This window comes from Piliocolobus tephrosceles, chromosome 5 (genome assembly GCF_002776525.5).
Source record: "Piliocolobus tephrosceles isolate RC106 chromosome 5, ASM277652v3, whole genome shotgun sequence".
Taxonomy (NCBI): Eukaryota; Metazoa; Chordata; class Mammalia; order Primates; family Cercopithecidae; genus Piliocolobus; species Piliocolobus tephrosceles.
Window position 1 is genome coordinate 98,459,048 of NC_045438.1, and position 23,737 is coordinate 98,482,784.

Below are 23,737 nucleotides of genomic sequence, written 5' to 3' on the forward strand. Positions count from 1 at the left end.
TCAGATGTCACTAGACAACTGGCAGTCTGATGCTCACACTCCTGAGCCTAGAACAGTTGACACAGGATCCCTGGCCAATGCCAGGGATCTTTAGGTCAGCAATCATGTCAAGATGCTCTGATTCTCCACAAACCCAGCTTCTTTCCCAAACTGCAGGGAGGTTGGTCTGCAGTAACTTATCTAGTATTTTGCTGTACTCCTGGCTCACAGTGTCTCCTGGTCTAGGATCTTCTAATCAAAGTCCCATGAGGCACATATTTCTGTGCTCTCTGACTCTCGCCCCTGAAATAGAGCTGGTGTGGGGCTGAGGATGTGGGAAGGAGACAGCACACCCAGCAACCCCCAGGGCAGTTTTCAGTATGCTCCTCAACCTCTGAGATGGTGTGCAAAGCACAGGGAAATGTACTGCCCCTCACATTTCTCTACAGAAGAAAAAGAGAGGGAGGGAAATGGCTGCGGTGTGTGATCAGTTTTCGAGCAGAAAAAGACTGTGCCACTTAAAAAAAAAAAAAATTCATCACGTAGATTCTAAAAAGAAGGAATTTCCAGTTAAGAAGTATCTACTGAGACCACTGGGCATGGGGTGGGTTGGGGTGGGGTCAGCAGTAGGGTTAGGTTGGAGGTGGGAAGGGAACAGATGAAGCTCCTCCTGCTGGCTGTTTTCTCCCATTCCTAGGGACATCCGTCTTTAAGCAAACATGGATGTGTAATAATGCTTAAGAATCTACGTTCATTTCTTTCACAAAATGAGAATACCTATTCTAAAATAACACCTTTATTCTGGAGAAAACAAACACTTCCAAAAAAATTCTAGAAGATTTTGAGAGGAGAAAATATGGACACACAACTGCATTCATTTTGATCTTCCACACAAAGATCAGGTGAAGAAATCTATGCAGCTATACATACTAGGACCTGTTGTACACCACCCCCCTAACCCCATAGAAAGAAAAAAAACTATTTTCAAAATAGAAGCAGTATTCCACTATGAAAACATGTGACTACTGGAAATGTTAGTGTTACACAGAGTCCTTTAAAAATAAATCACAGCCAAAGTTCCAAAAAGTACAGAAGCGTGAAACAGAAAATAAAAATGACTGAAGGGTGATGATGGGAGCCTACAGCTCCATCCTCACAAGGACGGCAGCCCTGGACATCGCTGCAAAGGTCACAGGAGGACAGCTTCGCTTCAGAGTTGTAACTTCTCACCGCCTGTCTCCCTGTTCAAAGAAGCAGACATCAGTTCACACGGCTCCCTTGTTTAGAAACCTTGACTTTGCCAAAACGTAAGAGCATTTCGATACACTTTTCTGAGTTTTCCATTCTTCACCTAATTTTATTTTTCTTTACAAGAAACAACTGAAATGTCCAAGAATGATCCAAAGTACTAACCAAATCCAAAAGAGAAACAATGCATTCAGTCCAATCTGTCTACTACCAGCAGTTGGCCAGCATTAAAAGACAGCAAATAGACTGCAGCTGCACACTGCAATCACAAGCACCACTTTCATCTCTTACTGCATCAGGGAGAATTTTCAGTTGAGGACTGTTTAACCTCCTCAAGAGTTTATTTTAGGATGACATTCTCTATGCACTCAAATCAAATTCTAATCATTAGAACTACTGAAAAGAGGCATTTACCCTGGGCTCTAGTAAAAAAATACATAAATATGAAGGGAAGACTGCCTATGCAATACCTTGTTTTAAAACACTGAGCATATAGTATCTAAAAGCTAACATGAAAAAACTACATAAAGTACCTATAACACCACAGTAAACTCACTGTAAAACATAAATGAGTTTTATAATGTTTTAAAAACATATTCTATTGTCAAATTTATTCATGATTTTTCAGAGACTGTTGTCCATATCGTAAATGTGTTTCGGGATTATTTAAAATGAGTTGGAAGGTTTAGCTTATTCTGATCTTTCCCATATTTTCATTTTAAAATGGCCTCCTCATAAGTAAGTTGTTTTCCATAAAAATTTGCATAGACTGAATTATTTTTGTTTCTCAAATGTTTAAACTGTTCCCCATGTACCCAAGAAATATAAGTTGTGGAATTTTGCAACTAAGTTAAGTAATAAAGTTGGATAACTAGTTACTGTCATTGGGTCTCCACAGTGTATTCCATCCCTCCACTAGGAAAAAAGTGCCACATCACTGTTTCCCAAATGTCCCACAAGAACCTGGGTGAATCCTCTTCCTCAGTGCCAACAGGAGGCAAAAGACAAGAGGAACTGGCTTGTTGACTAAGAGGAGAGAACTGGTGCTACATCTTAGTCTTGAATACTCTATGAAGCACTAATAACAATGGGAACAAGTTCATCTCATTTAAAGTGTAATTATCTACAACGACCTAACACACAAAAATGCTCATGCTTCTCATGCATTGTGATGATTCTGAGCCACCACAAGTGCTTATTCAAAATAAGGCATATTACAATTAGAAACATTAGGCCAGAGATCACATACAAAAAGTCACTCTGACTGAACATGGATTCATCCTATTAAACTTGGGCCATCTCCAGACCAGCTCTCTATTTTAACATCCTAAATTTCCATCATTTTATAAAAATGAGTTGCCAGAAAAATCAAAGAACCTCAAGTTATTTTCCAAACAGGCTATATTTTTCTTGATGCACTTTTAAAAATATGTTATCAAGTATAGGTTTCAGCAAAACACCAGACTCCCTCGATAAAGAAACAGTTAACTCCAGCCAATGCTACTGCATTGCAGATGCTGTTCACGCTCTCTCCTGAAGAAGTCCCATTTTATTTATTATTTGTTATTTATTTATTTACTATTCAAGGGTACATGTACAAGTTTGTTACAAGGGTATATATTATGTGATGCTGAGGTTTAGGCTTCTGTTGACCCTGTCACCCAAATAATGAACATAGTACCCAACAGAGAGTGTTTCAGCCCTTGTTCCCCTCTCTCCTTCCCCACTTTTAAAGTCCGCAGTGTCTACTGTTCCCATTTTTATGGGCATGTATACCCAATGTTCAGCTCCCACTTATAAGTGAGAACATGTGATACTTGGTTTTCTGTTTCTGCATTAATTCACTTAGAATAATGGCCTTCCACTGCATCCATGTTGCTGCAAAAGATATAATTTAGTTCTTTTTTACAGCTGTATAGTATTCCATGGTGTACATGTACCACATTTTCTTTATCCAATCCACAGTTTATGGGCACCTAGGTCAATGCCCTCTTTGCTATTGTGAATTAGTGCTGCAATAAACATATCAGTGCAGGTGTCTTTTTGGTAGAACAATGTATTGTCCTTTGGGTATATACCCAGTAATGAGATTGTGGGGTCAAATGGTAGCTCTACTTTTAGAAGAACTCCCATTTTAAAGCTGGAGCCAGATGGAATGGGTGCTTGGAATAGAAGCAATACCTTGCAAATGAAACATAACTGGACTCTCTATGTCAATTTTTCTTTGTAAAGTTTATAATTGTGAGTTAAAAACCTAAAACATGAAAAAATATATCATGTTTAAATTTCATATGCTAAAACCTATCATGTGACCCTTGTAAATTATCAGTAGTCTTCACTGAAATGAAATGCTCACTTCCTGCCTCCCCACCGCCTATACTTCCTCCTACCAAATCCTGCCCTCGCCACAGAATCAATCCAACAGATGGTCACTTCCAATAAGTGAATGAATGCCTGGCTTAATTTCTAAAGTATTAAGAACTCCAGAGCATACTTACTTGGCTCATAGTAATCCACTATGGACACTGAAGCATCTTGGGTATTTGAAACTTTAAAGTTTCTCACAGCAGGAATATCAACACAAAACTGGGTTTCATTTACCTTGAGAAATGCAAAACAGTCTTAAGGGGTTGGCATACTGTGTGTTCATCATTAAGTAAAGACATTTCTTTTTCTTACCATTTTAGGAAACAGAGACTAACACTTAGGGAGGATTTCTACATGTCAGATACTGCAGTAAGTACTTCCTATGAACTATCTTATTTAACTTGTAAAACAATGCTTACAAAAAGGTATTGTTCTTAGTTCCATTTTGCTGAATGGGATACTGAGAATTAGAGTGGTTAAGTAAGCAGCAAGCCTGAGGGTGCATGCACCTAGATCACCTGTCTCAGATGGTGTACCCCACCCCCAGTTACTACTAATGGCTCACAGCAGCCTCCTTCTCCTGGGAATTGCCCTCAGTTCATGCAAGCCATGTCACCCAGTAGGTGAGGTAACTAAGATGGGGCCGTACTCCACAGCCAATGACTGAGATGGGGTACACAAGGCCAGCCTATCTGTCTCCAAGAGGAATAGATTTGGCCAATTTGGCAAACAACACTCGTTAAAGAATCAGAAATTAGTAAATGCCTTCAAACATTCCCTTATTTGCCAATAGTCAAACTGACCACTCAAAGAGTACTGGACACTCAAATTAAAATAACCATTAACAAGAGCATCAAAGATAGAAGACAAACTCCAAAACCAACTACACTACTAAATTAAAACCTTAAATTTGTTTTAATTGTTTCCAAATCAGGCCCATGACTTTCGAGCAGTAATTAATGTAAGATAATTCCTAAAGAGCAAAAGAATCTAGAGACTGTTATTTAACATTATACTGAGACTGAATTAGTTTTAACAGGGCTTTAACCAAAGAGGTTTTGAAGTGCTAAAACAAATGAGAACATTCAAGAACTATCTTTTTAAAAGTACATATTTAGCAATATATTTCTGATTCATACTTAGCAAAACTGAAATAAGAAACATCAAACCCACCCATGTAATATGAAATCCTTAGAATACTATTAACTCAATATCAATTCAACCTACGAAGCTCATATAAATGCTATAAGAAAAGAATAAACTTACATACCACCAGTTTTGAGACATACCAAGCAGAGTCGGGAATTCTTCACTTACCTTCACCTACACATTGTATCCACCTTATTCTCGAATCAGTAGTAGTCATTCAGCGATGGAAAGAGTACATGAAGGTTATGTAATAATTCTATGTCAAGATTAAATCTCTGAGAATAATCCTCCATGATTTAGCACCTAATATTTCAAGGTAAGAATATTAACCCCTTCAAGGTTTGTTAAAAGCTTCATGGAAGAATTTTAAAATGTGTAATGAAGGCATTCGTCTTCCAGCCAGGCATGGCGGCTCACACCTGTAATCCCAACACTTTGAGAAGCCAAGACCAGAAGATGACTTGAAGCCAGGAGTTCAAAACCAGCCTGGGCAACAAAGTCAGACCCCGTCTCTATTAAAAAAAAAATTCTCAGGAAATTATCTAGGCAAGGTGGCATGCACCTGTGGTCCCAGCTACTCAGGAGCCTGAAGTGGGAGGATCACTTGAGCTCAGGAGTTGGAGATTGCAGTGAGCTATGATTGCACAACTGCACTCCAGCCTAGGCAATTCCCTGAGGCAAAGAGGCTGTCAAATTCAGATCTGAGCTGAATTGTTTTAATAATAATATGGAAATTTCTATGTATTTCACATCTGGCATGAAATAGAGATTTAGTTATGAAGACCTACATCAGGCTCGTCATTAACAGCAACTCTCTAAACTGATTTTATAGTTATGTCTTTCTAATGGAGATAAATATATAGTTGCCATGTTAAACTCATTCAGGGACACAAAAACTTGAAATAACAATGACTTAAAGAAAACATACTTAAAATAAGGTAGACATCCGAACACAAAACATAGTAGCTTTGTCAACAGGTTACCTTATGTTTTACTACTTACAGAATCTAAATAGAGGTTGAGTTTTCCATGATCATATTCCACTTTCTTCACTGTCTCGCTCAGAGGAATTGTGTCTGAAGGCACCATAAAGCCACTTAATAGGTTAACTTCCATAAGAGCCATGCCACTCCTAGCTGGGCCCAAAAACCTAAATCAAAGAGGGGAGGATGAATGAAAACTCCTCAGGAAAAACCCACAGCTGTTATCAAATTATCTTCATACAAAAATCAAACCCACCAAATGTTATTCCAAATACTGTTTGAGTTCAAATAAAATTCACTATAGAGAATTTTAAAACAGGTTATCGTTTTCTTACATGTGTGGTAATCTTATAACTTTCAACCATATAAGGAATACTGATACAACAATGTGTTCATCTGACAGATGGTGTACAATGCCTGCAGTGTAACAGGCTTGTGCTTATAAACTGTGACAGTACAACATACATCCTTTCAACAGACAACTCTATTTTCTAGCGGTGATTCCAAACCAAATTGCACTTTTTCTTTTGTCAAAAGTTGACAGCACCAAACTTCCAAGAAAGCCAGGCCCTGAGAAGGAGGCATCACTTGACCACTTAGTGATAGTCCCATCCAAGTTCTTAGCAACCTTTTATTTGTCTGGTTTTAGAAACATCAGACCAGTAGGGAGAGGCCTTCCCTTTGTTCTCCCATATACTTGAAGAACATTTTGTGTTTTCTTTGGCCACCGTGAGGGAATTACAAGCCTTGGAAAGTTTTATTACACTGCATCCTTCTCTCACCCTGTTGTACATGATGTGAGCATCAGAGGATCTGGGCACCAACAACATTTTACCTCCTTAAAAATAAATATTTTTCTAAAATGAATTGATGGCAAGAGCTTTTCATTTGGAGCAGAAGGAGCCCAGCTAAGTGAGTATGGAAAGATGTTTGCCTCCAATTTAAAAGGATCATAGCATTAAGTTAGTACCTGTTGTCCTTTTAATGGCAAAAGCAAGAAGGGCTGTTAGAAAAATCTTGCTTTTTAGAGCAGAAAACCCATGCCTGCCAAACATGACTGATTGAAAAGCCATAGAGTACAACTGCTGACTTCAGCCAGTTCTGCAATCCCAAGCAACCGAAACCATCTGCTGGCAATGCACTGAGCCAAAGTAGATGTTATTAAGAACAAATAAATGGATTGAAACTAGAGGTGTTTGCATATGAGAAAAAATATAGATGAGAAAAAAACAGTCAATATGCTTAAACATTTAAAAGTACAATGCAGATTATACTTTTGGTACATATTAAAAGTATCTTGGTTGATCTGATCTCTTTACCAGCCTGGGGCAGAATTTGTTAAACTATCATGCCACACAGAAAGCCTGGTATGAGGTAAGGTCTTGGACCCTGTTGATAGGATAAAGTGTCTGAAATATCAGGTAATCTTTTTTTCTTTTTTTTTATACTTTAAGTTCTAGGGTACATGTGCACAATGTGCAGGTTTGTTACATATGTATACTTGTGCCATGTTGGTGTGCTGCACCTATCAACTCGTCAGCACCCATCAACTCGTCATTTACATCCTCTTTTTTATAATGTGCTGGTGAAAAAACACACTTAAATATTATTTGTCTTTCATAACAGATTTTTCTCAGAAAACTAGTAGCAGCATTTAAATCCTTTTTATGAAACCCCTACCTTCACATGAAAACATTTCCCTTCTTCAGGCTCTACCTACCACCCAAACTCTGTTGTCCATCTGATTCCTGATGCTTAAGATTGGAAATCCTGCATTCTTACATGAACCCCTATAAATGCTGAGGTCTCTCCATAGTCTGAATCCTGGCTCCACCTCATTTTCCTCATGTTTCTTCACTTGATGTCTCTTAAGAGGTAAAAGTCTCCCTCTCATAACTCCATGAGGGTCGTCTTCTTTGCCCTTTTCAAAATTGGAATGTGAGACTTGCTTAGGGGATTGTTTCCATTAATTTCTGTATCCATCTCAAACAGCAAGTTCCACAAGGGCAGACCTTGTGTCTTTTTTGGCTTACAATTATATTCCCACACCTGACACACAGACACCATGCCTCCATGCCTGGCACATAGTAGAGGCTCAACCAATACTTGCTGAGGGAATAAATAAATGAATGAGAAAAGCAGGAATAGGCAGGGCACAGTGGCTCATGCCTGTAAGCCCAGCACTTTGGGAGGCCAACGCAGGAAGATCGCTCGAGGCCAGGAATTTGAGAAAAGCAGGAATAATAATAACACATACTTTACAGAGTTACTGTAAGAATTAAATGATATGCATGTAAAAGTGTTTGGTGCAGTGCCTGGCATATAAGATTTTAATTACTGTAGGTTGTTATTGTTTATAATAATAATAATAACTTGAAGTTGTTATTCTATAGCAGAGACCAATTGGAAGACTAGTGAAAAATAATTGGAGTCCCACTTTCTTCTCAGCTGAAAAGGATGCCACTGCAGAGATTCTGATATCCCCTTACTGCTGGCCCAAAATGCCCAAGAAGGTGAAGAATGGGACAAATGTGGGACATTTTACCCCAAAATCATGAACAAGAAGGTCCAAAGATAAAGACAGACAGTAGCGGTAATGGCGGAGACTGGGTCCAGGCAATGGCTGTGAAGGCTGGCCACCTGGATGAACACCCAGAGATGACCTTGAAGAACATCTGCCAGCTCAGGACCACACCAGGGACTTCTAGTTCAACAATAAGCTCAGTGAAACCAGGACACTATGGGATATTTTAGAAGAGCAAACAGCAGCTCCTCAATGCCAGTGCATCTTTAAGTCCCAGCTCAACACCAAATAAGGCAGATGTAACAGAATAGATTCACGAAAGAAAAAAATGTGAAGCCTCTATTCAAAAACTTTCACAAGGAGTGTGCTCAAATTCCTGTGTGCAGTGGAATGACCAAAACTCTGCAGCTTCCCGGTCTTATTGTGAAGTCGGTAGGGTTGAGGTAGAACCCTTTTTCTTTATTACTTAACAAGATTCTCAGATGCTTTGGATATAGAACAATTTAAGAGTCAACTTGAAAAGTACTCCCAGAAGCTTCAGTTGTTTAAAGTGTCTAATTATCTAGTATGAGAAACTCCTAAACTGGAATATTTTCAATGTATCTTAAAAAAAAACTATCCTCTTGATTGAATTTGCATGTTATCATAAAGTTTTGGGTTAAATGCCTAACAGTTAAAGTTCAGTATGAACCTGAAATAATTATTTCAACAGAAAAATAACTCATAACAAGAAATAACCACTCTAAGTATTAAATATGATTTCCTAAATTAGACCTGAGTTTTATTAATTTATATACACACTGTTCTATTCAAATTTGTTATACATTCAGGGAAAACCTGAATAATATAAAGTAAATAATCTTTGTATGCATCTAATAAATGCTTGAATATAATTAGTAGTATTTCTAGTTTGTAATCTGAAGTGTAGTAAATAATTGAATTCTTTGTTCAATATAACTTCTTATATTGATATAGTTAGACAACTATACATAATTAAACCTTCAAGTCTATTTTCTAAAGGAAAAAAAGAAGTGAGACCTAAGCAGACACTTACCTTGTACACACATTCAAATCCACATGATTGAGATCATCTTTATTTTCTTTTACAGCAACATCTAAATCAAAGGCTTCTTGATTTTGGATAGATCTTCGTCTTCTAGAAGACCCAGAATCCTTCACATTATATACAACATTGAGCTGTAAAAAATAAACTAGCATAAATAACAAATTGGACATAAACTTCTATCATTATGTCTTCTAAATACTGTATTAGGTAATGATTCTCTTTGGATGGACCCAGTAAGATTTTTAATCTTCAAACTAGAAAAAAAATTAATTTTACTTGCTAACAAAGTATCACTATTAACAAGTAGTATTACAATTTATAAAATTATTTTTAAATGGAGAACATTGTTAGGTAATATTCCAAAACAAGTACAATAACACACCATGGGCGATATTTGAGGATAATGTTTTGTCAAAGAGGGTAAACATTCCCTTGAGGAAAAAACCATCTTGAGAGCATTCACTAATTTCTAAGGAAATTAGTTGTCCAAATGGAGTCATTTCTCTCTAACTAGAACTTCAGAAACTCTCAGTATGATAAATCAAAACTAAAACATTGAAGAGCCTTAGCTGAACATTGCTGAGGATTCTTTTTGTTCATACAACATTTGTCAAAGATGATAAAATAAATGACAGCTTTCAAGTCAACTGGGTCTTTCTCGGCATCTACTCTGTACCCACCACTGATGTTAAAGGTGCTGTAGACATAATGGGAGAGCCTGAGGACCTGCGTCTTTCTCAAAGGGATCCTAAATCAGCAGCTTAGGAATGTACTCAAAACTTCCTAGTCCAGTCTCATCCCCGGATGGATTGGAATCTACTTAAATGTTTTACCTCATCCCCTTTTTTATAACAAGTTTCGTAAAGCTTACTGTTGCTTTGTAAGGTTGTGTTTTCTTTTAACTTATACCTAACACACATACACATATGCACATGTGCATACACAAACCCACACCTCAGAACTAACATCTAATATCCCTCATGGATTTGCACACTTAAAAAACTCCTCTAAGTCTTCATTTTTCAAATCTAAAAGTTGCAGTCTTCTTATTCTGCCACAATCCAAACTCATATAATCCTTCATCCACTTGATCCTTCTGGTTATCTTACTTTGGACACTTGTCAACTCTTCCTTAAAGTATAACGATTAAATTATAGAGCATTCCTGAAGCAGTTGAAGAATAGTCTCATAAAATTGGATACATGCTCTCTATTATTTCCATATTTCCCCTTTCAGTGGCATGCAATTATCCCTTTAGAGACCAATGCTATCAGGAAACAAACAAGGACTACTCTATTTGTCTCTCAGGTCATAATTAATGCCCATCCATAACTAAGTATTAGGATTTACATTTGGCAATAAAGCTCAACTGCTCACTCAGGGAACTTTAAAAGATCTTGCAGTTTATTTCCAACAGTTTAGTATTTTATTACCCAAAAGAGGGTAATATTTACTGCAAACTCATGAGTTTTCTTTGCCTTCCTTTTTCCAGAGCACGTATAAAAATATCAACTGTGAGAAATCTCAATACCCATTTCTGGGTGTCCAACTTCTTTGTAATTTTTTTTCCTCCCTCATGAGAAGTGCCTACTGGTCCCTTCCTTTTGTTTTCTGCATTTTGAGATCGACATGGGATTGATGAACATTCTGACCAGCAAGTACCACATTTACCCCTGTGTGCTTCAACCCTCAAGTAAAACATCACTTGGTTTCAGTAATTTCTCTACATTTGGTTTATCAAGAATGAATTCCAACCAACTTGGTGATTTAAGTACATATAGTTTTTCAATTTTATCTAGAATACACAGCATATTTACTTTTGGATTTACTCTTGGATTGCAACACAGTTTGAGAATGAGAATTTTCCCACAGTCTTTGTTATTGAAATAAATTGTTTACTTTCTCTTTCTGACCTTTTCACTAAATACCATTCCTTTTCACTGTGATCATTTTTCCTTTAGTTTTAAAAAATGTGTACTGTATTCTGAGTGTAATGCAAAATAATCTTAGAATTATTTGGAAGTTTCTAAATTATAGCTGCTTAGCAAGGTATACCTGCCCTACTCAGCAAGTATATCTGCTCTCTCAACTAGAATGATAGTGCTGGTTTTTGAAAAAAGTACTTTTTCTCCATAATAGCCATTTTTTTCCTTTCTCAGTAAGTGTTTCAGTGTTTTTGTTTGGTTGTTTGGTTGTTTGTTTCTACCCAAGCATGCAACCATTTTTGGTCCTATCACATATTATCTTGAGGTTCTAATGAGATGATTTTAAAGTCCTCAATATTTTTATGTACTATTTAGTGTAATGATTATCTTATTCAGTATTTTTCATACTACTTCCATTTTTATTGTAGCTCCTGGTATACCATAAAAATGTAGATATCTTTAGATTTTCTTTCTGTACCAGAGGATTGAACATAATTATGCTCTAATTGTTATATTCACTATTATATGAGATTTTATATTAAAGGGACACAATTCTTCCCCTCAAGTCAATAATTCTACCATGTTGACTTTCATATTCTCAGATGAACATTAAGAAATTGTAAGTAAAACATGTATTTGTTATCAGGAATCATATTGGAGGACATTAACCCTCACTTCAAAAAGCAAACAATCTCCAAGAACTATTTTTCAAATAGAAAATCAATCTATATAATTGCTCTCTATTTACTGGCTGGCAACATCTCTAATACTTTTTATTAAAGACAGTGATATATCTTGCTTAAGTCATAGATGCAAATTATTAAGAATTATATTCAAGTTATCTAAGATTTGGCAAAGCCCCAAACCAAATAATTATTATAAAAAGTCATATTTAACTTAAAAAAATAAGCATCATTACATACCTGACAAATAGCAAATCCAAAACCACTTGCGGAAATATTAACTGCAGTTGGCTGTACCACAGCAAGCTGAATCAAGGTGAAAAAAAGTGAATGAGGCTAATTTTCCATATCTAGATCCTCCCAAGTAGCACAACAGATCAGTCCTATCCCTCATTAGGAGCAGAAGCAATCACTGACAGCACTAAGAGCTTTATACTGTCTCACATATCAAAAGCTATGGGTCAAATAGGTAAGCAAGGTGATGGAAGGAAAAGTGCACACTCCCCAAGCTCCCTCACCTCTGCTCATGGGATGGCACATTAGTGCTACTGACAAGTCTGTCCTCCTGTTGGGGTTGAAGCATAAAAGACAAGAAACTAAAGTTATCTCCCTTCCCTGACCTCCCTTAATCAAGGCCTAATCCCCTGGCTTTCCCAGGAGCACAGTAACACATTGTCTATGACTGTGCCTAACTTTATTCCTTCTTTTCCTTTATCATCACCACTCTTCCTCACTTTCCAGAATTGAAGTTATCACCTTCATCCATTGTACTCAACCTCCCACAAATTTATCAAGGGAATAAAGTTAAGAACTAGCATATTCTTTTATTCCAGTTAAAGTAAGAATTCTACTACTGGTTCTGTCAATTCTCCTAAGAAGACATGTGGAGCAACTGAAAAGAACATGGTCTTTGGAATGATGAGTTCAAATCCTAGCTCTACTGTTACTAGTAACATGATCTTGAGCAAGTCACTTAACCACTCTCAGCCTCAGTTTTATCATATGTATGACAGGGATAAATGTACTTACTTCTTAGTTACTTTGAGAAGTAAATGCAATAGCATATGTAAAGTATCTAGCACAGTGCCTATGAAGAACAGAAACTCAACAGGGTTCTATGTTCTTTCCTTTCTCAATGTTACAGTGCCCGTGTTTTCTCCTGCTCCACCAATCTTTCCAAAGTTCCCCGCCCTTCCAGAGCTCAGTAAATTCAACCAAAGGAGGGCACCACTTCTCCCTATTCCTCTACACAGCTCTGGAACCACTTCTCCCTATTCCTCTACACAGCTCTGGAAACAAGTCTTTGTTGAAATCAACAGATTACAGATAAAGCAGTATTCTAGCATAAAGAATTGTCTACACTGATTTTTAAATAACTGCCCCTTGTGCACACCTCTGCTGTCTGAAGGAGTAAGCGGTTGTGTGTGTCAATCAGAAACTTTATAGGACTTGGTGAGCTAGGCCCCGTCACAGTCACTTGGATATTTGTCCTTTCTGTATTCATTAGGGCTGCAAATTCAGACAGAGCCTTTAAAGCCACAATGGTATCCTGTTGAGGGGGAAAAAAACATTTGTACATATAAGTATATGTCAAGGTGTTCAAAGAGTAAATTTAGTAGTGTTTTGTTGCTGGACATTCAACCACCTTCCTTCACAGTGGAATGCTCCCTGACTCATATTTGAATCTCCTTGGCCTAAAGCACAGGAGAGGCTCAGAAAACGTTTGCTGAAATGTTTTATAGTTTTTAGTGTACAGATCTTACTGATTTTTGTCAGATTAATCCCTAAATAGTTCACATTTTATGCTACTTTGATTTGAGTTTCCATTGCTCATATATACATACAATGGATTTCTGAACATTGATATTTTATACCACAATGTTACTAAACTCACTTGTTAATCCTAGTAGCATTTTTGCACATAAATGAACATATTATCAATAAATTAAAAGTTTCAGTTTTTCCTTTCCAAAAAGAAGAAAAGAAAATAGAAAATATTTGCTATATGGAACTGAACATCTACTCGTATATCAGTTACCACAGATGAAAAATGGCAAATGTAGATGGGGAACAAATTGATTTATTCCATATAAATATCAGATATAAAATTCATAATAATGAGGAGAAAAAAATTAAAATCAGTGAATTTAGCCTTTTGCTTAAGTTACTAAACTTTGAAACTGCAAAGTAATTTTAAGAAATCAAGGAAAAAATGCAACCAAATACTTTAATATATATTTTAATATATAATATATAATTTATATATAATATATACTATATATTTATTTTTATGTTTTATTATATTAAATATTTATGATATATATAATTTTATATATACAAATTTATACATAATTTTAATATAAATTTTATATATAATTATATAATATTATATTTTATATTTTATTAGATATATAAAATACATCTAACAAGTAAATATATATTATATATATTATAGTTTAAAGGGGAAAAAAACTATCATCTCTCACCTGAGTAGATGCAAAACCACCCAAGCTATTTCTTTGCCTGCTTAGCCACCTCATAATTGGGATTCCCTCAGAAGTCTGAAATTGCAGGAAGTGTGAGAGCAGTGCATAGGCTGCCACTTCAATATCCAGGGAGCGTGGCTGCCAGGAATCAGAAAGTTTGGACTCTGATGACACCCAGAATTGCATGCCTCCTACAAGAGAAAAATAAAAACATTCTGATCAATTATCCAGAAAAATTACATTTTATACAATTAAATATTCCTACTCTGGTCCAAGTTGTACTTAACTAGCATAAAAATATATATATTTGTATACATGTATTTATTTATGCCAAACATGTATTTATTTATCACAAACACACACACACATACATATGTATACATGTGCCTATATGTCACTTTTTTAAACTACTATAAGTTAAGTATATCTTATCCAAAAAGCTTGGGGTCAGAAGTGTGTCCAATTTCTGTTACGTTTGAATTTTTGGAATATTTACAGAATACATACATTCCAAAATCTGAAATGCTCAAAAATCTGAAACTTTCTGAGCACTGATATAATACTCAAAGGAAATGCTCATTGGAGCATTTTGGATTTCAGATTTTTGGATTAGGGATGCTCAACCAATATATTTATAAATTTTCATCCCTTTCCCATTGCCTACATTTGAGGATGTTTTCATGAAAATAATTTTCCTAAGAGAAATTCCATACGTTTGGCTCAAGGCTAAATAGCTATAAATAAAAGGAAAAAAATAATATATTCCAGAAGATAATATACATTACTTATCTGACCAGGCCATCCCCAAAATATTTTAGGACATATTGAAAAGAATCCTATTCTGGGAATCTGCCATTAACTAGCTCTACTATTCTGGGAAGACTCTCCCATTTTCATTATCTGAAGGTTGCTGTTATGAGTTTGAGGTTCAAGCCCCCAAGAAAAAAATTAGGAACCCCAGCTAACTCAACAACCTTCCTAGAGATAATTCTGCTCTAGCCCCCAGAGGACTATCCCACTTGGTGCCCTCTCTCAAATATTACTATTTAGATGATGACTATACTTAGGTGGAATATTACATAACTACCACTTAGCCAAGCAGACAAGAAGAAAAAATGTCAAAGACTGCTTTAGCCTCTACGCAATAATCTTCTAGTCCCCAGCTTTGGAATAGGTAACAAGGATTCAATCTAAGTTACTGTTAATACAATATTTTTTACAGTCTCAGAAGAAGCCTCTAAACACTTTCCACAATTATCCCTTCTTGAATTAACAGAAATTTGAATCACTGGACATTATCTTATTTCTGCCAACCCACTCCCATCTCTCTCTGTTTCTTATACATGCACACACACACATACACACACACACCTGGATCCCTGTCTACTTTATATATAAAATACACATAATCCACTTACTAGCAGCGTTTTTTGGTATTCACATTTCTTTTAATTAGCATTTTAGTTCCTATTTTTGAGCATTTGCTATGCAGCAGCATTGCACATTAATCCTCACAGCCACTCTAAAATAGGTGTTATTCCCACTTTACAGTTGATAAAACCGAAACTCATAAAGGTAAGTTGCAGAACCAGAATTTGAACCTAAGTCTCTCCAGAACCCAAGGTCTTAGAAAACTACAAGTCTGCCAAACCTGAAATAGTATCAGACACTCAAAGGGTAAGTGACATAGGGCATGACATATCTAGAATAAAGAGATATCCGAGCCCTGAAATTCTGTTGGAAAAAAAAACCCTGGGGAGACCAGAAGTATTGTGGCCATGTCGGGCCCATCCTGATCTTATTGTGTGTTTTACTTTTCACCAAAAGATGCAGATGTGATCAATTTCCAACCTGGCTAAAAATTTTTCTCACGTAAGTTATATATTTCATAATGCATAACAACCTCAAGTGGGCCCGGCACATTACCTTCTTGTTCTGCTCTCCAAGTCAGCATGTTCAAAGCTTCCTTCGCTTTAGGACTCCCCACGGATGACAATGCATAAGCTATAAGAGCTAGAGTATAATTGTCTGAAATTCCTCTGCTGAATTCAGACTCCAAAAAATGGATAGACTCTTGCACATCAATGTTAGGCTTGGAAGAAAAAAGTATATTTTTTACTATCCAAAGTAACCCCTTACCACATATTGAAACAAAAAGTACTTTGAAACAAGCATTTAAAAAATAAGTTCTGTGTCTATGAAGCACCTGACCTTGTCCTAGGCAATGAAAATCAACCATGATCATTGACATTTAAAGATTTGCCATGCATTTTGAAAATAATACTTTTTTTCAGTTTTTATAACAGGTATCATTACCTAGAAGAAAAAAAGTAGAGCTTTTGCCAGTGTTTCTCCCACTCACTATCATAAACTCAGACAAGAACAGCAAACTGCTTGAGAAATATATTTCTTATATTTGATCTCTGTTATTGCGGCTCTAAGTTCAGGAAAAGTTTAGCTTCTACATGCCTAGTAGTAGAATAGGAAAATAGTGGGGGGCCTAATAAAGAGAATGGCTTTGGTGATCTCATAAAATGCAGTAGGCAGTAAGCAGTAAAGGTATCAATCACCAGGACAGCTCTGGAGCAAACTTAAGCTCGTCAGCATACCTTTCCATGCATACTCATTCTCATCCAGGCATCCATGCCCATTCAACACACTCTTCAGGGTGTGGGTGTTCTCAGCACTAAATTAACAGATATTGTAACTGTTCCATGATGTTTTAGAAATAAAAAATCCTTCACAATCTAAACTTGCTAGAACACATTGTCAAATTTTAAATAATTTTCTTTTCCCCTCAGAAATTAACTTTTTCAATGATAAAACATGTATTGACTTACCTTACCAATAGCAAGTACAATACATACATTAAAAAGCATTTTTAGAATTCTCTTAGTTATTCCGAAAGAGTGGGTTAATGTTTTTATTCTCAGACTTTGGAACATGGCCACAAATGCAAAGCAAAAGAGTACTCAAACTCAGATTTCACATGTGCTGTAAAATTGCAACTTGTTAAGTTTCCACACACATATTTGACCCATTAAGACCTACCTTCCTTGAATTTCCCATCTATCATTTATTAAATTAAAGATGAAATACCTGATACTTTCTATATCCCAGGAGAGAAGTTACAATATAGGCTGTAAGTGTTACTGGACTTTTATTGCCACCTTGAAGCTCACTATGAATCACTCTTCCTGGCTCCCAAAATTCACCGCTGGATTTCTGACGTTCTTTAAGCCAAGTGTATGTTCTGTGTAACACATTCTGATCAATATCTATGTAAGGATCGGCTTCAAGGAAACATCTTAAAACAAAAGCTGACAACCTTTATGAAAAGGGAAAAAAAATACATAAAATGCACTTTATAAGGTCCACCAAATAACACTGAGCAAGCAAAACAACAGCACTTTTTCCCCATCAGAAGATTCACTGAAGCGGGAATCACTGAAGATAGAACAAAGGAAAGAAAAAAAGCAAAAAAGAAAGAGCAAAGGGACAAGGTAAGCAACTCTCTCTAGCAGGCAGACCTGGTTTCCACTTGAGCTTGGCCAAGAAATTCCATGTTGACTCAAAAATTTCAGATTTGAAAAGGAATTTAGAAATTATGTAATCCAGATCCATTATTTTGTAGACTGAGAATTTGACAGTCCAATAGAGTTAAATAAATTGTCCAAGGTTATTCATCTTTGGACTGTTCTAGATATTTACCAAAGAAGAGCTCCAACACACTTCACTCAACCCCAAAGCTGTGGATGAAGAATGTACACATAGTTCACAAGCAAACTGTAGTACTTCAAGTGGGGGAAATATTTTTCTCTCCTATAGAATGGGAGTTAGCCAACTGCAGCCTGTGGGCCAAATCTGCCTGACCCAAATCTGGCCCTCAAGCCGAATACAGGTCAGGGCCTGTTTATGTGTGCACCACCCCAGCCCCCACCTGCCAAATTAAAAGGAGAAGGAAAAGAAAAAAACAAAGACAGGAAAGAAAGAGGGAGGACAGGGAGGAAGAGGGAGGGGCATGCAACAGAGACTCTACGTGGCCCGAAATGCCTGAAATACTTACAATCTGACCCTTTACAGAAAAGTTGGCCAGTCCCTGCTACAAAACACTATACTGAGGTAAAAAGAACATCAAGCACTAAAACACTGAAAGCTTTCTATTTATGGTTCTATATCCTGACTCAGGCCAAGGCCAAGAGAAAATGTGAAGCAGATTTGTTTCATGTTATATAAAGTTTCGTGTGGTAAACATTACTAATATTCAATAATATCCAGTTCTCTTTTACTTTGGTTACACAGAGGAATTCACTTTCCTGCCCCAGTGAGGTTAGGCATAGCCATATGACCAGCTCTGAGAAGGACAAAATGAGTAGAAATGATACATTCAGGATGAAGTCTCTAATTGCCAGTGCTATAGATTCCAGCCTCCTCTTTCCGGGCTGTGGCAAACCTGGAGCCTCCTACTGGAGACGTGGACATGTTGGCAGCTGCAGAGCCCCCTGCTGACCACAATGGAAAGGCAGCATGAACAAGAAATCCCTTCACTGTTAATTGCTTAGATTGAGTAGGTTGGTTGTTGCCACAGCACTCCTAGTCTATCCTGATTGATACAGTGAGTTAATCTTTTTCTGAGTAAAATAGGAAATTGAAGATAAGTACAAGAAGAAAGATTAATCATCCAAAATCAGCCACATAGAGATTCCAGTCTGGAGGAAACTGGCCGTTTATACTTAATTCCATCAGTGTTTGTTTTTCACACACACACACATAAAATCTTAAAGAAACTACCTTGACTGCATTAACACAACACTTGTATTAGTCATGGAAGATTAAGAAAAAAGCTGCGCCACAATCACCCGGCATTTCTAACTGATTTTATCAGCTGCACCATCATCATAAAGTATTTTTATTTCTGTTTCTTACACACACACACACAAAAAGAGGATTTATAACTTATCTTTTCTAAATAAAAACATTTGATTTGTTAATGTTTGAAAATAATACTTTAAAAAAAAATTCTTTTTAAAGTCAGACTAAGGAAAAAGCAACCTCCCAGTCTACAATATATAGAGATATATCTGTCAATTTCATTGCTATTGTGACCTAGTGAAAGCCCATTCCATGACACAGATTTGTTCAGCTGGCAAAAACACTTACCAAGTGCTCCCAGAAGCGTCATAATTCCCAAAAGCACTGAAAGAACCGTCTTCCCTCTGATAGAGAAGTTCCCTCTGGTAACCTAAAGACATAAAAATGGACAGTTCTTCAAAGTAATCATTAACTTGTAATGGATGAAAGTTTCTAATTATGACTTCATATCGAGGAAATATGGGCAGAGAAGGGGAAAGAAGAAATCAAACCAAGAACTAATATTGAGTAGCTTCTATTTTAAGTGCTGTTGGAAATTTAAAATCCAGGCCTTTTCAAGCAGAATGCATAAAATAAAAACTGTGATATCCCAGCCGGGTGTGGTGGCTCACACCTATAATCCTAGCACTTTGGGAGGCCGAGGCAGATGGATTACCTAAAGTCAGGAGTTTGAGACCAGCCTGACCAACATGGTGAAATCCCATCTCTATTAAAAATACAAAAAGTAGCCGGGCATGGTGGCACATGCCTGTAATCCCAGCTACTCGGGAGGCTAAGGCAGGAGAATCGCTTGAACCCAGGAGGCAGAGGTTGCAGTGAGCCCAGATCGCATCATTGCACTCCAGCCTAGGCAACGAGCAAAACTCCATCTCAAAAAAAAAAAAAAAAACCTGTGGTATCCCAAATTAAAGTAAATTTAAAGATCACCATGGCATAGATGATACTTCTAGCCACTCAAAAGCAAGCAAATTAAAGGCAGACTTTTATTTAACTCTCTAGTGTTCACCATAATTGTTTCAATGCTTAGTAATCTAGAATTGTTTGCTACACAAGAAAAATACTATGTAGGGTATCATTAATTAAAGTTTAAGGCCAAAATAGAAAATAAAAGCATTTTCTATTCTTAGACCAGCAATACATAGGAGGAAATGCTAAATAATCCAAGACGGTGGCTCTTAAATTTTGGGGCCATCGCCAATTGAGGTAAACCAAAAAACCAACTTGCCTGCCAACCCAGCAATTCCATGTTTTCATATATATACATTTAGTGGTGGCAATGAAGCATCATTACAGAAGTAAATTAGGGAGGGGGTTAAGGCTTATGTATCTGCATTAATAAAAGCAGATGTGTCATATTTGCAAATAGTTACAAATAAATGATTGCAAATAAAAAGCAGATGTTTCATATATGCAAAGCAATGCACACAGATCTCAAAGTCCAGTGTGAGAAAACATAGGCCAAACACTAAAGGATTCACCAAACAACTCGCAATAAACTTGCTAAAAATAAAGTTAAGACAGCAATAACTTATCACTAAAAAAGCAAGCATTAGCAGGAACCTTTCCAGCTCAAGGAATTATCAATGACTCTCTGATAGCCAAAAATCCTTCTAAAAATTACAGGATTCCACTATTAGCAGATAAGGGCACACAGCCTGAGCTTTGCAGCACGGCCATGGCAAAGCCGGGCAACCATACTCAATTGTAAAATGTTGAAATCATTCCCCAGTGAACTGCAGTAATAAACAAGTTTGACTTTATGAACATCATATTTTAGAAGCATCCAGAACGATAAGTAAAATTCTTATTTGACTAACGAAACATAAGCATTAATGGTTTGAAATTACAGTTAATGTGCTCTCACCTTCAAGTCCCAAATTTCTCCCTGAGTCTTTCCAAAAGAAACCCTAGATAGATTTAAGTATCTGATTTAAGTTACAATAAAACAAAATGCATAAAGAAAAAAAGAAAACAAGATACTCTGTTTCACGGTGATATTTAAAACTTATGGTAAAAGAAATATAAACATTTAAAGTGATGAAAGAACTTTACTCAATTTGAAGAAGGGAGCATTAGATTATACCCTTTATGTTTCTAATTGAATTATTATGGTACAGTAATTAGCCAACTTTCATTCAGCACCCATTAGATGTCAGGAATTGTTCAAAGTCCTTTGCAGGATTAACTCAGGTAATTCTCACAAGAACCCTCTGACATACATGCTATTATTACTCCCTTTTTTGCGGATAATGAGACTGAAACTCAACGCATACAGACATCATGTGCAAGGTCACAGCACTGATGGAGTGAAGCTGAGCAGCCAATGTCTCACTGGCTCCAGGGTCACTGGCTCCTAGCAAATCACAGAGCTCTTCCAATTATTAAACATGATAAAAGAAGAAAAGTCCTCAATATAGCACCTTTTACATGGAAAGCTCTCAACAAACAATAGGCATTACTCTCTAACAGGTGTAGAGGAAGGCTCTCTAAGCACCAGATGCAATAAAATAAAAAAATTGATGCATTTGATTTTTTTTAAGTTTTTAAACTAGTCCAAGGCAAAAAAGACTATAAGCAAGGCTTAACAAATAAATTAAAAGACCATATTTTCAACATGTAAGATGGATAAACAGCTAATATCAATATTATGTAATTTTTGTGTATGTTTATATGTTATTACATACATGTATATATATATGCAAAGAACTTTTAAAAAAGTAGGGTAAAGGATAAAAAGTCCTACAAAAATAAGTGAATAAAAGACAAAAGAGATGAGTCACAAAAGACAAAAATAAAAAGACAAATTTCAATATAGAAAACATGTTCAACTTCATAATAGAAGAAACTCAAATTAAACCTACACTGAGATATCATTTCTCTCCCATCAGATTAGCATTAAGATTCAAAATTCTGATCACTCCTTCTGTTGGGTGAGCTGTATGGAAACCAGCACTGATCCACTGCTAGAGGGAATTCAGAAGGGTATAACTACCATGTAGGGGAATGACCTTACTCCCCGACCCAGTAATTCCAGTTCTAGGAATCTACTCTGAAGACACACTTCCAACAATACAAAAATATATATGCAGAAGATTATTCATTACAGCATTATTTGTAATTGTAACATAACTGAAACAATCTTAGTGCCCAAAAACTGGAGACTGACTGAATAAACTATGGCACATACACATGATGGTGTACTATGCAGCTGTGAAAAAAAGAATGAGGAATATCTTGGTCAACTGATGCACAGTAATTTCCTGGATATACTGTTAAGTGAAAAAGGCAAAGTATAAAATAGTACATCTAGATATACTACCTTCTGTGTAATAAAAACGGGAAATGAGGCCAGGCGCCAAGGTTCACCTATTGCCAAGGTTCAGTACTTTGGGAGGCCAAGGCGAGTGGATCACTTGAACCCAGGAGTTTGAGACCAGCCTAGGCAAATATGACAAAAGCCTGTCTCTACAAAAATACCAAAAAAAAAAAAAAAAATAGCATGGTGGTACGTGCCTGTAGTCCTACCTGTTGGGGAGGCTGAAGTGGGAGAATCACCTGAGCCCAGTAAGTCAAGGCTGCAGTGAACCATGATTGTGCCACTGCACTCCAGCCTGGACAAAGGGAGAGGCCCTGTCTTTAAAAAAAAAAAAAAAAAAAAAAAATCTCATGTTCAATTATAATCTTCAATGTTGGAGGTAAGTCCCAGTAGGAGGTGATTGGATCTTGGTGCTGTCCTTGAGATAGTGAGTTATCGCAAGATCTGGTCATTTAAAAGTTTGTGGCACCTCCCCACAACACTGTCTCTCTTGTTCCTGTTTTCACCATGTGATGTGCCTGCTCCCACTTCGCCTTCTGCCACAATTATAAGCTTCCTGAAGCCTTCCTAGAAGGAAATGCCGGCGCTATGCTTCCTGCACAGCCTGCAGAATCATGAGCCAATTAAACCTCTTTTCTTATAAATTACCCAGCCTCAGGTATTTCTTTATAGTAATGCAAGAACTGCCTGATACAGTTACCAACGAGGAGTAGGGAAAAAGAAAAGGGGAAGAAGATATATTCTTTTGAATATACTTCTCAAAATCAGTTTGTCTTTTGGAAGCATGTTAATGTTCTACATGTTCAAAACATAAACAAAAGTGGGAAAAAATTAAATGATAGGCATTATCACTACTCTAGTTCATTTTATCATGTTTTAGTTTTCACATAAACTTTAAAAACGCAGTATATTATCTCATTTTTCAGAGGCAGCCAGGGATCACAGAGAAGCAAAATAATTAATGTTCACAAAAAAAATCAGCAAGAGAGTCCAGGGCATTCTCCCTCAATTTTCAATTAAGGACTAAATTCTTCAGATAGCCAGAGTTTAACTATGAACTCAATCTAAGAAAAAAGAGGAAAAGGAAAGAAGAGAGGAGAAGAGGAGAGGGAAGAAGAAAAAAGAAAAGAGGTTTGAGG

The 23,737-nt window shown here is 36.6% G+C and overlaps 1 protein-coding gene across 1 annotated transcript in view; it reads right to left on the reverse strand.

Moving 5' to 3' along the window:
* Positions 1–759: 759 nt before the first annotated feature.
* CD109 (CD109 molecule) overlaps positions 760–23,737 on the reverse strand; it is a 146,035-nt gene continuing 123,057 nt past the window's right edge. Inside the window, exons 25-34 of the mRNA XM_023219253.2 lie at positions 19,571–19,652; positions 17,510–17,738; positions 16,337–16,502; positions 14,411–14,601; positions 13,318–13,473; positions 12,165–12,230; positions 9,305–9,447; positions 5,746–5,893; positions 3,726–3,828; positions 760–1,220 (exon numbers count right to left, since the gene is read on the reverse strand). Of these exons, the coding sequence (XP_023075021.1) occupies positions 1,045–1,220; positions 3,726–3,828; positions 5,746–5,893; positions 9,305–9,447; positions 12,165–12,230; positions 13,318–13,473; positions 14,411–14,601; positions 16,337–16,502; positions 17,510–17,738; positions 19,571–19,652 (1,460 nt within the window). The 3' untranslated portion in view covers positions 760–1,044. The remainder of the gene's footprint in view (positions 1,221–3,725; positions 3,829–5,745; positions 5,894–9,304; positions 9,448–12,164; positions 12,231–13,317; positions 13,474–14,410; positions 14,602–16,336; positions 16,503–17,509; positions 17,739–19,570; positions 19,653–23,737) is intronic.